This window comes from Cyprinodon variegatus, unplaced genomic scaffold (assembly GCF_000732505.1).
Source record: "Cyprinodon variegatus isolate N-32 unplaced genomic scaffold, C_variegatus-1.0 Scaffold1054, whole genome shotgun sequence".
Taxonomy (NCBI): domain Eukaryota; kingdom Metazoa; phylum Chordata; class Actinopteri; order Cyprinodontiformes; family Cyprinodontidae; genus Cyprinodon; species Cyprinodon variegatus.
Window position 1 is genome coordinate 153905 of NW_015151507.1, and position 13717 is coordinate 167621.

The window sequence follows — 13717 nt, forward strand, 5'->3', positions numbered from 1 at the left end:
TTTTAATGTGTTGCCAATAATATAATGAGGATGTAACTTTTACATGCTGAAAAAAAAAGAAATAAGCAACAACGTGCAGTTTTCATCTCTAAGTAAAGCAATACTTTATAACCCTTCAGATAATCTTTTTTGGCTTGTATTACTGATAAAAGCTTTATATTCGAACAAATCTTAAAAGGCAAATTTTTGTATGTCACTGTTTGGTTTCTTTAAAACAAAGATCCTAGAAATGTTTTCTAAACTCTTTAAAGGAAACACAACGAGGGGTTTTAACATTTGTTCATGTCAGGGATTCATCTTTATTATTGATTGATGTAGGCAGATCTGGGGTCTTTGATGGATTAAATGACTAATCTGTCTGATTGGGGATTGTGTTTTAATTAAGCCTCATGCTGGGAGAACTTACTGTACCACATCCACAGGGAAGAAAAGAACATTTCCAAATGAACAGTACTAATTTTGCAGTATGCTCTGTTTTATCTTCTTTCAGCTGTCAGTACCTAACATACACAAGTGCACTGATAGTTTGATAAGGTTTTTACTTTTCTTGTCTTCCAAAGTACAGTTGTATTACGCAGACTAAAACATAATATTATGCAATATTGGCAAGTAGAAATTAATGTTTTTATAAATCAGACTATATTTTAGTGAATTGTTTAAAAATAATAATAAAATTTAACCTTCATGAAAAATAAAACAAAACAGCAGTGAGATATGTAATGCCACTGAATCTACTGGAATATGTGCAGAGGTTACTGAACAACACTTTATTATTTATTTAAAGATATCACAGTTAAAACGACTGTTTAAATGCTGCTATTGAGTGGCACTAATTGTCTTTGTGTGAAAATCTAAGTTTATGGCAAAATATGTAAAACATGTTTTCATACAATTTTGAAATCTGTAATAAAATTGTATTTAATTGAGTAACTTCCAGTGTGTACTTGAAGTTGGTCTGTTAGATATCTGATTAAGGTGCTTTGATCATTTTCATGTATGTTTATGTGTAAGACAATGAAATCTAACTGGAAGCACTTTAGACCCTATGTTAGTGTGTTTTAGGGTAGACTATTTTCTGCTTGGAAAAAGTCTTAAGATGCACAAATCTTTTTAAAAGTATTTTTGTTCACATATCAATCACATATATCAATGAAGAAGGAAATAAATGGATCAATTTTTTCAATATTTGACAAAGACTGTTACCTTCTTTCATGTTGAACCATCCTGAGACAAGTCCAAGTCATTTCAGGTACTGATCCACCACGACATGCAGATTTAGAGATTGAAAATTTTGTATTTTCTTCTTTGAAAAAAAACTCAAGTTAAGTCAGATTAAATTGTCAAACATCTCTAAACAGAAATGTATAAGACTTTCTGCAAATGTATTATTTCATTTAGCATTTGATTCTTACAGGTCCATTTGTTTTTTGATTCATGAAAGATTTTAAGTTGACCTATTAGATTATACATTGGTAAAATGTGATAAAATACACATATATCTGTGGGTTTTAATGTGACAAAATGCAGGAGAAAAAAGCTTTGAGGGTGTGAATACTTTTGTAATGCACATTACATTCTTATATGGCAGTTTTTGCTGGCACCATCCTCCTTTTAAACTACAACCTTAACTTATCCTAATCTGGAGGAAGAACCTATGATACATTTAGACCAAAGCGTACACTGTAAAGGATCCAGATACTGATATCTAGGGACATTGAGTGTTGACAGCCGCTTCTGTACACAGTTTTTACTGGACATTTGAGTCGTTCAGTTAAACAGTATAGTAAGTGTTTGTCATTATTTAACTATTACCTCTAAAGGATTTGGGACAGACTTAGTGATAAAGTAACAGCACAGTAGAGGACAGAGTGCATTTTAGGGACAGCAGGATTCAAAACAGGATAGGTGACTTATTGGAACACCATTTTTATTATTTTTAAAATGCATTAGAGAGATGAGACAGAATCGAAACATATTCCTTAAGCAGAACCTACTGCAAAAAGTTAAAGATGAAAATGAAGGGTTAGTTTCAACTGTAAACTGTAATACTGATAACAGTTTTTGCAGAATGGTGGAATGCTGGACTCTAAATAACAGCAGAAAATTGAGAATAAATATCCTCATATTTGTAAATAGTTTAATTATAAAAATGACCTAGTTATGTGGTGTTTTGCAGAGCAGGCTGAAAAACTACTTTTGTTTTATATTTCACACACAGAATATCCCAAACTGCAAAGGTTGCAAAAAAAAAAAAAATGCTGCTTGTCAGCAAAAAGCTCCTGAACTCATATTTTCTTGGTATGTCATTTCTAATCCTACCTTGTGTGCTGAGATGCAAAGTAGGATTTTGATTTCCCTTGGCTAAAGATTTTTTCAGATGATTCTACTTAAGAATCAGGTTTAAAATTTGGGGTATCATGTTTAATTATTTACTATGTGGATATACAGTAACTTTAACCTTTACATGTTTATATGTAATCACGTTCCAGGTTAAGTATGAAAGTCTTAACAATGAAATTATTTACTATAACATTGAGAGCAAAAAAATACTAGTAAAAGGCATCTTTAAATCCACTCCCTTTTATTGTAATACAACAGTACTTCATACTGCAGTAAAATAAGGGAGATTTTTTTCTTCTCCTCATTATTAAAGGTTAAATAAAATGAATAGGGTATTCATTACTTATCTTCATATATCTGTAGGGATGTATAGTGTTTCTAAGAACAAAAGGATTATGTTTCTCATATGTCGGATGTAAAAATTTACCGTAAACAGTACGTTGCAAAACAGGAAAATTGGAGAAAATTGTCATATGTACATTTTTTAATTATCAAATGATAAAATGAAGTGCTTACTCCTAAGATCACAGTTTTATGTGTCTTTTCTTACATCTATACTATTTGAGAAGTACAATGCTGATACGGATGTTGCCACAAATGCTTTACATGATCCTTTGGTTCGGGGCGACAGATTTCACACATGTACAGATAAAATAATTATTGATCATTTAAAAGAGAAATGAAATGTCACTTTAAGACATCAAGAAACTAATATTGCACAATCTGAGAGTGTGTTACAGATTAAAATTAAAGTATAAACAATAGTTACAGAACAAAACTACGGTAATAATGAGTATACAAGTCATCCACATACTTAAAAAAAAGAAATACTTAATCAAAAAGCATTCAAATTGGTCAAAGAAGACAGAGTTCAATAATGCAGGAGAGAAAAACCTGCACCACCATCAGAACTGGAGGGATGGTTGCCTGATGGTTAGAGCAAGGCAGTGTGCTTCAGGAAAAGTCTCTGGTTCAAATCCCACAGTCTGCCACCTCAGGTTCAATTACAAAACACCAGAATACTGCATTATGGAAGCTCACTGCTTACCAGTGGTAGAGGCTCAGTCATATTTGGTTCTGATGAGAGATTATTATTTTTCCATTAATTAGGATGCATTGATTCATAAGACCATACAAAAATGAAAAAGTAATTGATGAAAATAAAAGAGAAATGCACTTATTTGTCTAATAAAGTGATTTTAAAACCATTTAAATGATTTGTAAGGCGTACTTACTTTGAGTAATTAAATCTTTGCTCCTCTGTAATTGAAAAGAAGTGTGCCTGGCCCTTTAAGAGATGTTTTGCCTCCGCACGTGCTTGCCTTATATGGGAGCAGCAACAAACTGTGACCGTTAGTTACCTCTGCTGTTCATCTGCGCTCCGCATCGAGCTGAGCTATAAAAGGCTGCCCGAGGAGAAAAAACAGTTTTCCTAGACACCCTGACAAAGAACAACAAGGAGTAGCGCAGCGTCAGGGGGACGCTGTCTGTAACCCGCTTTTCTCTTCTGTTTGGGGAAGGATTTTCAATTAATGACAAACACAACAACAAATAAGCAAAACAAGATTAAGGTGGGTGACTTTTTAAGCTTACATTACTTTTAGGTTAGCGCAAAGATTTAGAATTTTTTTTCCATACCGCATGTTTTTAAGCAACCTTTGTCTTTTTGTTAACATGGTGTTCATTGTTTGTCTAAAAGTGGCGTAAATAAGTTAAAAAAAACAACAACAAAAAACGTTTTTTTTATGATGCAGAGGAAACAATCAGCTGTAACTGCAGTGATGCTTTAATCTGCAAAGTTTCTTTATTTTAAACCCAAACCATTTTTTAATATATATTTTTTATATATATATTTATATATTACATTAATGATTTAAATAAAAATTTTCTGATTTTTTTTCTTATTTCACCATTCTGTCGGACTCGACCGTCGATTAAAGATAATAAGAAAATATATCCACGTAGCATCCGGTAATAAAAACTATAAAAATAAAAGACTTTCTAAATACAAATCCTAGTTTATTGCCTCATAAACGAGCATAACTTGGTGGCATATTTTTCTACATTTCACTATATTTAGACATTTAGTAAAAAGCGGACCAATGTGTAATATAGGTTAATAAATATATTCTAGGGCAAACTTGACGTGTTTTATTTTGAAAGGTCTCGTCGTTCTTGTTGCGCTGGTTTTGTCAGACTTGATGATGCTGTTGGTCAGCTGGATGACCGACAGTAACCTCAGCTGAACAGAACAAAAGGATGAAGGACAGAAGTCGATCTGGAGGAGGATGTTTGACCGTCTTACACAAAAATAGATGCGCCTATTAAAACATGTAGAGGGACTTTAATTTATCTGTTTTCATTCGTTTAATTTTTTGACTTTTTTTTCACCCTATAAAAATATCAGAAGAAAAAAACGTCAATGTGCTTGTTGTTGTTTTGCTTGTGTGTTTTTTCCCTTTATTTAACATTTTGTCTTGACAATATCTGCTAACTGCCATAGATGGTGAAATGCATGTTTTTATACCTAAAAGCAAATAAGTAGTCTATTTATATAAACCTTTTGTTTTTGCCCTAAAACCTGAAAAATCAATCATTTCTGTTGAACAAATGTCATATTTTTGGTCACTAAAACGGCTGCGGCGTTGAAGAGTGAAAAAAAAACATCCTGTCTTTTGTGATGTAACACATGAGGAGCGATGGTAAACAAGTAAAAAAAAAAAGATGATATTTTTCTCTGTTTTATGCCACTAGAGGCACCCTCGCTCTGCACCAATAATTGGGCTAAAGAATCCCAATTTGTCTCGATGCAACAGGAAGAATTTGAGCCTGTGTTGGTTTCATGCAAATGGATTATGCAGCCGAAAACCACTCAATGCATCAGATAGGAGTGTAATATTACAGCTTAAGTGTTTAGGAGATTAGATGCTCTGCTTCATTCTCAGCAGATCCACCATCACATTCAAGCAGAAGCAAAACAACAAAGTGATGAGTTTTATCAAGAAAGGAGGAGGGATTGTTGAACATAACAAAATGTTTTTTGGCTTGCTTTGTTATTCTGTTCTTGACACAGTAGCCCTGAAACAAAGCAAAGCATATATGCATTTATAGATTATTTCTGCTGTGATTGATCGATTTAGTTTAAAAATAGAGAGAATTTAGATTTATTTGTCCTCTTGCTGTGTTTGCTTCGTGTTGCTGCTGTTGGCATCAAATCAAGTGACTCACTTAGCGAAAATGATGCTCCCTGTGCCAGAGATAATGTTCTTGGGTCGCTTTGTTTGTTAGTTGATCCTGAACTTCCTGTTTGTTTTTTTTATTATGACATTTTAAACAGTCCAGCAGATTCAATCAGACTTCATGGATATTTAGATTAGATTAAATTAGAATATTGTCCCAAAGGAAATTTGATTTGGGTACAGACTCTGCCTGCATTCACACATAAAAACACTGCTATAGAAATTCCATTATAAGACAATAAATAAATACATAAGGAAGCATGTAAATAAAATACATGCCCTAGACTTCTTGTTCTAGGGCAAATATTGATGGACATGCATTTCATATTCTGTTCATGTTTACCATTAACATGTTAATATCTAGATCACAGAGATAGTTACTGATGTATAAAAGCGATGCTTGGATATTTCTGCTTAGTAAATATTTATAAAGGCAAGATAAATGTATTTAAGAAAATTTCTTACAGATATTTTGGAATCATCACCCATAAGTTGTTGGACTAATTTCTGCTTGAAGTATACATTATTGCTGATCAATTAATCTGTATAGTATGTTAGGTTTGAGCGTCGCTTTGTCCTTGAATGTGGTCTGACTGTCCAGAGCAGCCAATCAGCTTTATTCTGTATAAAGAACATTTTGCATAACTTAGCCGGTGAACATGACATTTTATTGTTTGACTAATAATGTGCTTTAAAAAGATTTTTAAAATTCTGAATGAATTTTAGTCTAGCTTGGTAAGCTTTCTTTGTAGATCTATGCACATGTAATCTGTGGGAGGCATTATTTTACTGAACTAGGTGAAAGGTCAACCAATTGTTAGTGCAGATTTCTGATTCTAAGTCACAGAATACAATTTCATATTGAGTTTGTATTTTATAGGGAAATATTTTTGATAACTTTTATTGTTTAAAAAGGATAAAAACAGGTTTGACAAAGAATGTAATAAAAAAAAGGGGAGGGAAAGATTACATAACATCAATAAATAAATCAAAGCACAAGTATTTGACTATAGCAGTTTAGTCATTTATTCTGCCAAGAATAAAAAAGGAGCAAGTAATGAACTATTGTGCTCTAGATTAGATTATCTATACTGTTGGTCTTTGAGGTGTTGACTGACTAAAACCAATAAGGTAGACAGAATCTCTTCAAATATTTCATGTGCTGAGCACCCCCCCCCCCCCCCACCCCCACCCCTCCACCCACTCATCCTCCCAGATGAAGTGCTTGAACTTTGGATGGATGAGTTTACATTAAGTAGAGCTGGATTTGCAGGAGTCGGCAGCTTGTATTCCAGTCAGCAGATTGGCCACATTTTGCTGAGCCCTGTTGGTATTTTGGCAGGTCTGCTTTTCAGGTCAGGAGGGTTTTGTTCAACAGGTGAATGTAATGGCTTTGTTTTCCTCTACCTGGCTCTAAAAAAAAAAAAAAAATTCTAGGATTAATTAACCTTCCAGGGACTTCTTGTTACGTTCCACTTTGAGCCTTTTACTACCTTTCTTTCTCAACCCCTTGCCTTGCCTGTTTTTTCTCTCCTTGTTCATGACAAGCTCAAACGTTACATCGACATTTGGTTCAGTTGCGTGTCTTTGATTGGCTTCTGTTTGTGCAATTACTTTCTGTTCTGTTTTCAAATCCATTTTTCTACGTCAAAGGATCCATTTATGACCACTGATTTTTTTTTTTAACAAGAACACAGCTATAGAGAACAGGCCTGACATATGTCTGTTACATTTGATGAGCTATTTCTCAACAGTAAAAATGTAATGTGGGGATTTTATTTGCTGTCTTTGCATCTTAGTGTTTAAAGTTCCTTGTTTTTTAAAACGGTCTTTTTTTTGTGGCTGTTTTACAGTGAGGAGCTGGAGTCGGCTTCGTGAGGAAAGGAAGACGGCAACATGGCAGTCTCCACTCAGCTGGGTTTACTGCTATGGAAGAACTTCACCTTCAGACGAAGACAAACTGTAAGTGGTTTACTTTGGGGTATTTGAGTCTATTGAATAGTCACAAATAATGTCTATTTAATAGTTGCAATATAATAATATTTAGGAATTTATCAGACAGTAAAAGCATATATAAGAATCTTAGTAAATTACAACAAAATGATTGCTTTTCAGAACCATATATATGACATTTCTATACACATTATTCTACATTATATTAAACATATATGACAGTTATCAGTAAAACTAAATTATTGCAAGAAAGATAAAAAAATAAATGCATTTGTGGTGTCACAAATCTAAGACATTCATTAACTAAAAGCACATCTGATCATCTAATTACAAGAAATGCAGAAGTTTAGGCGACAGTTGACTGTTAAATTGTCGCTATCTTCAGTATTTTTGTCAAATATTTTAAAACCTTTAAAGTACCTTGTTAAATATTTTTACATTTCATTACTGCCTGACAATTTGCAGGACAACTAATGTTAATTTTACAGATTTCCATGCTAAAAATATGAAATGCATTTCCAATATTCTCTTAAACACCTTAATTAAAAAGGTCAGGTTGAATTGCTACAGAGTCTTTACCTGTTTAAAAAATCAAGTTTTTATTTTTGTCTTAGTTTTGCCCATGTTAATGTTCTCTTTAAAATCAGTTTACAGGAACTAAAGTTTGTATAATTGAGACTTTGTTCAATATTAAATGTTTCCATAAAAAAAAAGAAAAACAGCAAATACAATTTGGCAGCAAATCTAGCTGGCATTTTAAAATTTGTAAAAACATAAACCTATTTGCAACGGTCCAAGTTATTATATGTTTTTTATACCACTGTTTATTGGATGCCATTTAAAGATAAGTATTTAAAGACCACATAATTTTCTTCTAAATACAGTCACTTTACATACACAATCCCCTTATATAATATATAAGTTCATATATGTAAACTCAAAATATAAGAATGATAAAAAAAACATATATTTATGTATAATTTACTTATACACCACATATATAATTCTTATTTTGTCATTGTGAAATTGTTTTATGTTGTCAGATCAAATACAAATGTGGTCACTTTCAAGTGTAAATCCTAAAAGTCTTATATGAAAGAAAAGTATATAAAACAAACTGAAAATAATTGAATGCTTATTTTTTTTATCTTAATTCTGTTTTCTATTTTTTTCTATGTGGAAACACATAACCTGCAGATTCTTTGTAAAAAAAAAAAATAATAATAAAGTAAAACAATCATACTAATTTCAGCTTATTAAACCAAGATTGTGTATTATGAGGACTTTTTTATGTTTAATTGAAAATTAGGGACAAATGTTTTCATACACGTATTGGTTTTATGTGGTACTTCCTTTATTTTCAAAAGGAACATTACGCGATGGTGTCAAAACGGGATTTATTAAACCAACCTTACAAAAAAGACGTAAATCTTTACTAGCCCATAATAATTCTCATTGATGCATTTATAATATTATTTTGTTTCTTTTATTTAATTAAGGATACAAAAAAGAAGAATATCTGTTTTATTGAATATCCTTTATATTTTTGGGCAGCTGACTTGACATTTAAAATGTTTTTCTTACCAAAATGACATTATGTGCTGCTGACTCATACATTGTTCTGGAGTGAGTAGCTCATATCAGTGGGAATGATGCTCTTGTCCTTTCAGAAATTCAGTAGGAAAAACGTATGGAGATTGAGTCAGAGAAAGATTGGAGGATGACATCATCAGCTAGATCTTTTTCTCTGTTTACTATCCTGTGTCGGTTGATGCCCACATGCTCAAAGCTATGCAAATGAAATTCTGTCTGACACATTGATATAATTGCTCCTTTATATGGAGAGAAGAGCTTGAGTGCACACGATTAGGCCACTTGTCCATCAGGCAGGAGCAGCTCCTCAAAGAGGCAGCTGTGACCGCGTGACTTTCCGAACACTCTCCTTCAACAGAAGGGATACAGTTCATATTGTTGAGACAGTGGCTCTGTTCTTTATCCCTCACACTGCATGTCTGCCCTGCTGTTTCAAGCCGGCAGCTGAAACTCAAAGGCCATATGGTGCAGATGGAAAAACCCATACAGATCTCCCTGTCTGCTTTGCTTAGTAACTAATACGCTTTACACACACTCTTAGTGGGATTTGATTTTTGCAAATAAAGCCATGTTTTTTGACACAAGCAAACGTTGGAAAAAAGTTGTCTTTATTTCTAAAACTCTAGAAATGAAACTGAAGAATTGACAAATTTCAAAGCACAAAAGACATGAAACAAGCAGAAGCTTATTCATTAATAAGTTGTAATACGTTTTTAACCAGGGATGTTTAAATAACACATTTCCTCATCCTTTGTTTCCTAGATCCAGCTGTTGATTGAGATTATTTGGCCGTTGTTTATCTTCTTCATCCTGATATCAGTCCGGATGTATTATCCACCCTATGAGCAACATGAATGTAAGTAATACATATTTCTCTGAAAAATGAAGGAGTATCGCTGATACCTTTAAAGTTTCATCCTTATACTGATTACCTGAGGCTGTTAAGGCAGCTGTATATGTGATCTGATGTCATGTTTCCTTTTAACACAGTGTACTCTCTTTAACTATGTTAAAAATAACATTAAACATTACGGATACATTTTTTTCCATGCTTTAATGGAGGTTATTTACATTTGAAACCATTTCCTTGAATCTGTACTTAGAGGCTATTTCAAACATTTTCTGAGAAATATAAAACTTTTATTATCCAACATTAGTAGATCTTTTTACATGAAATATGCCTCATGATATTAAAAAAATTAAGATTGAAGGTGAGTCAGAAAAAATTGTATTTGAGTTTATAAATTGCTGTATTAATAAGAAAGCATTTCATCTGAGTAAAGCAAGTTAAAGATTGGTTCTTGGAAAGATCCACTAAACATACATCTGAGTTCCTTTTTATTGATGCAAAGGGTCTATCTGCTAGGTCAACATTTGTTCACCCTATCTAGTTTTGTAACTATACCATCAGCCGCAGGAAAAGGGCAGCTGCTTTCTCAACTTTCTGCCAGGTAACAGTTCAGTGGCTGAAAGCATCCAAAATGTTTGAAATGGTTAATGAATAGCTTCTACTTTTAGGAATTAAAGCACCAGATTGCAAAATTAAGCTAAATTAGTTTTCTGTAAACACTGTGTAACCTCCTTGACGCCTCCTTTGCTCATTTTTTTTTTTTTACAGAATTTAATATGTTAATTTTGATAAACTGTTATCAAGAAAAAAAAAACTGAGCAATGAGACGATTTGCAAGACTTGACAAGAGTTGTTAACCTTTTATCTCACAGTTATTGCTTATATTTAAAGTTTTACAAGTTCTGGAACTTAAGTTTAATATAAATGTTTGCTTGTGTTTCAGGTCACTTCCCTAACAAGGCCATGCCCTCAGCAGGCACCCTGCCCTGGGTACAGGGCATTATCTGTAACGCCAACAATCCCTGCTTTCGAAATCCGACCCCTGGGGAGAGTCCAGGCATAGTAGGAAATTTTAATGACTCCATGTAAGTAAAGTGGATAAGAGATTTTTCCTTTGTGTTGTTTGGTTTCATCAATATTTTTTTTAAATATATATTTAGAAGAGATCTTTGTGCCTTTTTGAAGACATGTGTGTAATTGTCTTTTCCTCCTGCTTTTGTGAACAGAATCTCCCGTCTGTTTAATGACGCCAAGAAGATCCTGCTGTACACTCAGAATGATAAGAGCTATGAAGGCTACAAAGGAATGCTGAGGGCCCTTAGAAAGCTCCAAAAGAACCCTGCTCGTAAGGACTCACCCTTTAACTAGCTGCTGATTTTACCCTTTCATTATGCACCACATGTCTACTGATTTCAAATAAGTACTTTTTTACCAATGCAACCTTTACTTTTGGTAATAATTCACACAAAGCCTAAGCAATGTCGATTACTATAAATGAATTGTAAAGACTAGTGGTGATTAAAAGAAGAACTAAGTCTGCAGTTCAGCAGCAGATGTCTGAGTAAACATCACCACACTGTCAACACTGGTGGCCTGATGTTGCAGCGTAAGACCAGGGAGCTGAAAGGAGGGGTGCCTCCCTTGTACGTGCTGTAAGTAAATTCAGTACAGGAAATATATTAAATGATATCCTCCACCCTGGCAGACAATGTGTAATCAAAGCATGGTTCGGACAGTTTGTTTACTAAAAAGTCCCTGTTTCCTGTTCCGGTTACACACGGTCTGGAGCGATAAGGTAAACGCCTATTCCTAGTAATCACGTTTTTACTGGAACAAATAAGATCTGTGAGGAACTTTGCTGCACACCTAAAGCCACCTTTTTACAATTTTTAGACGAGTAAATTGATGTAAAAAAAAAAGAAAAGCAAAGTCGTAACAATAAGAAAAATAAGATAAAATGATTGAATAAAGGAAAATGTGTAACAAAAGAGAAAAAGCGAATCCAAAGTCCAAAATGGATACATCTCTGAATGTTTTTCATTCCAAATGTGAAGACATAAACTTTATCACATAAAACCCTAATTAGATATTTTACTGATCATATTCTGCCTTCTTTTGGAGATTTGCAGCCAAGCCTCCTTTTTTGCTGCTGCTTTGGGCAAGAGTATGGCTTATTATAGTCACTTGTTGAAATGATTTTTTTTTTATGTTTTAAATTAGAAGTTATGTAAAAAGTAAATATGTAAAAGGTAAAAAAAAAAATTAAATCTCCTTTTGCTATTTTAGTGTTATACCCTGCTTCAGACAAAAAAAGATCCCAGTTTTAGGTTTCTTCACTTTTGTAAAGTTTTTGGCTCAAAAACACTTAAAAAAAAAACAAACAGTGCCATTTCCTAATCAAACTCAGACACCTACCCTCTATTGTAAATTGTTATGCTCTAGTTCTTCTAAACTTTTATTCTATTGTTTTGATTTGATCATGATATTTTGGCTACCAATACTCAACAACTTAGTAATGATGCAGAGATGCCAGCATCGATTATTACATCCATAAACAGTGGGGCGCTTTGCGGCGCCTCCGTTCTCCATCCGCACATGAGGGTCCATTTGGAAGTGGTGAACTGTTCAGACTATGTCTGATGGTGGAGACATATATATGTATATATATATATATATATATATATATATATATATATATATATATATATATATATATATATATATATATATACTAGAATGAACATCTATGCGAGAGAAAGAAACAGTGGATTCCAAAAAATGGATATTAGCTTCAAGACAATATGTTTGAATGTATTGAGTATAGACATAAACAGCCCCATCCAAATGAACTGGCAGCCCTAAAAAATATGTTTTAATCTCTTATTGCAATAAATTTATCTTGCACTATTTTTTACCAAATATTTGAGTTGTAGATTATTAAAGCGCAGATAAAAAAATCCCACATCATCATTGCAACAGATTGTGGCTCTTCAATCAATACCTCTACAAGTTAGTAGCACATTTTCTTAGGTTTATACAAATGTATAAACATTTTGCCATTATTCCTTTTTTTTCTCAGACCCTACTTTTCAAAGCTGGAGAAACAAGAGAAGTTGCAGTATAATATATGGGTTATTTTAACTGTTATCTATGTTAAACAAGGCTGGATGAGGATGGAGGTTTTTCAGTTGCTGAACAATGTGTGGAGGATGGAGATATTGTTCAAAACCCACTGCAAACATTTTTAGTGTTAAATTCTGCTGTAGCCATAAAATATTCCAATCCAGTTAAACAAGTTAACTGGGGTTGGCAACTGGTGTGGAGAGATAATAAAAAGTTTTCAATTTGAGCAAAATAACAGAGGTATGATCTCCTGGGTGTTCAGTCTAAGTTCTTTGGGAGTTGTAGCCTCCCAGATGGATGATGATTAGGCTCCATTACCGCTCCCTGATTGTTAACCGCTTTGAGATTAAATCATTAACACAGGCACAGAGCTAGCACAGACTCAAAGGGATGTGTGCATCCGCTATATCTGGAGAGGAGGTACCAAAAAATGTAGAATTTGCAAATTTCCCAGACACTTCAGGCCATATTGTGGGTATGTGTGTGTAGGGATGTGTGTGTGTGTGTGTCTTGAACGGTCCGAAACACTCTGTTCTCTTTCACTTCCTCCATTGGGGTTTCAGTCAAAGTCAAGTGTTTCCTGTGGCTGTTTGTGTAAATGTCATTTGATCTGTATAAA

General features: G+C 33.5%; 1 protein-coding gene across 2 annotated transcripts in view; it reads left to right on the forward strand.

Moving 5' to 3' along the window:
- The first annotated feature begins 3724 nt into the window (after positions 1-3724).
- Positions 3725-13717, forward strand: part of LOC107101107 (ATP-binding cassette sub-family A member 1-like) — a 36741-nt gene continuing 26748 nt past the window's right edge. For both annotated transcript variants that reach the window (XM_015399872.1, XM_015399873.1), the window contains exons 1-5: positions 3725-3911; positions 7433-7541; positions 9888-9981; positions 10919-11060; positions 11202-11320. In XM_015399872.1, the coding sequence (XP_015255358.1) occupies positions 7476-7541; positions 9888-9981; positions 10919-11060; positions 11202-11320 (421 nt within the window). In that variant the 5' untranslated portion in view covers positions 3725-3911; positions 7433-7475. The remainder of the gene's footprint in view (positions 3912-7432; positions 7542-9887; positions 9982-10918; positions 11061-11201; positions 11321-13717) is intronic.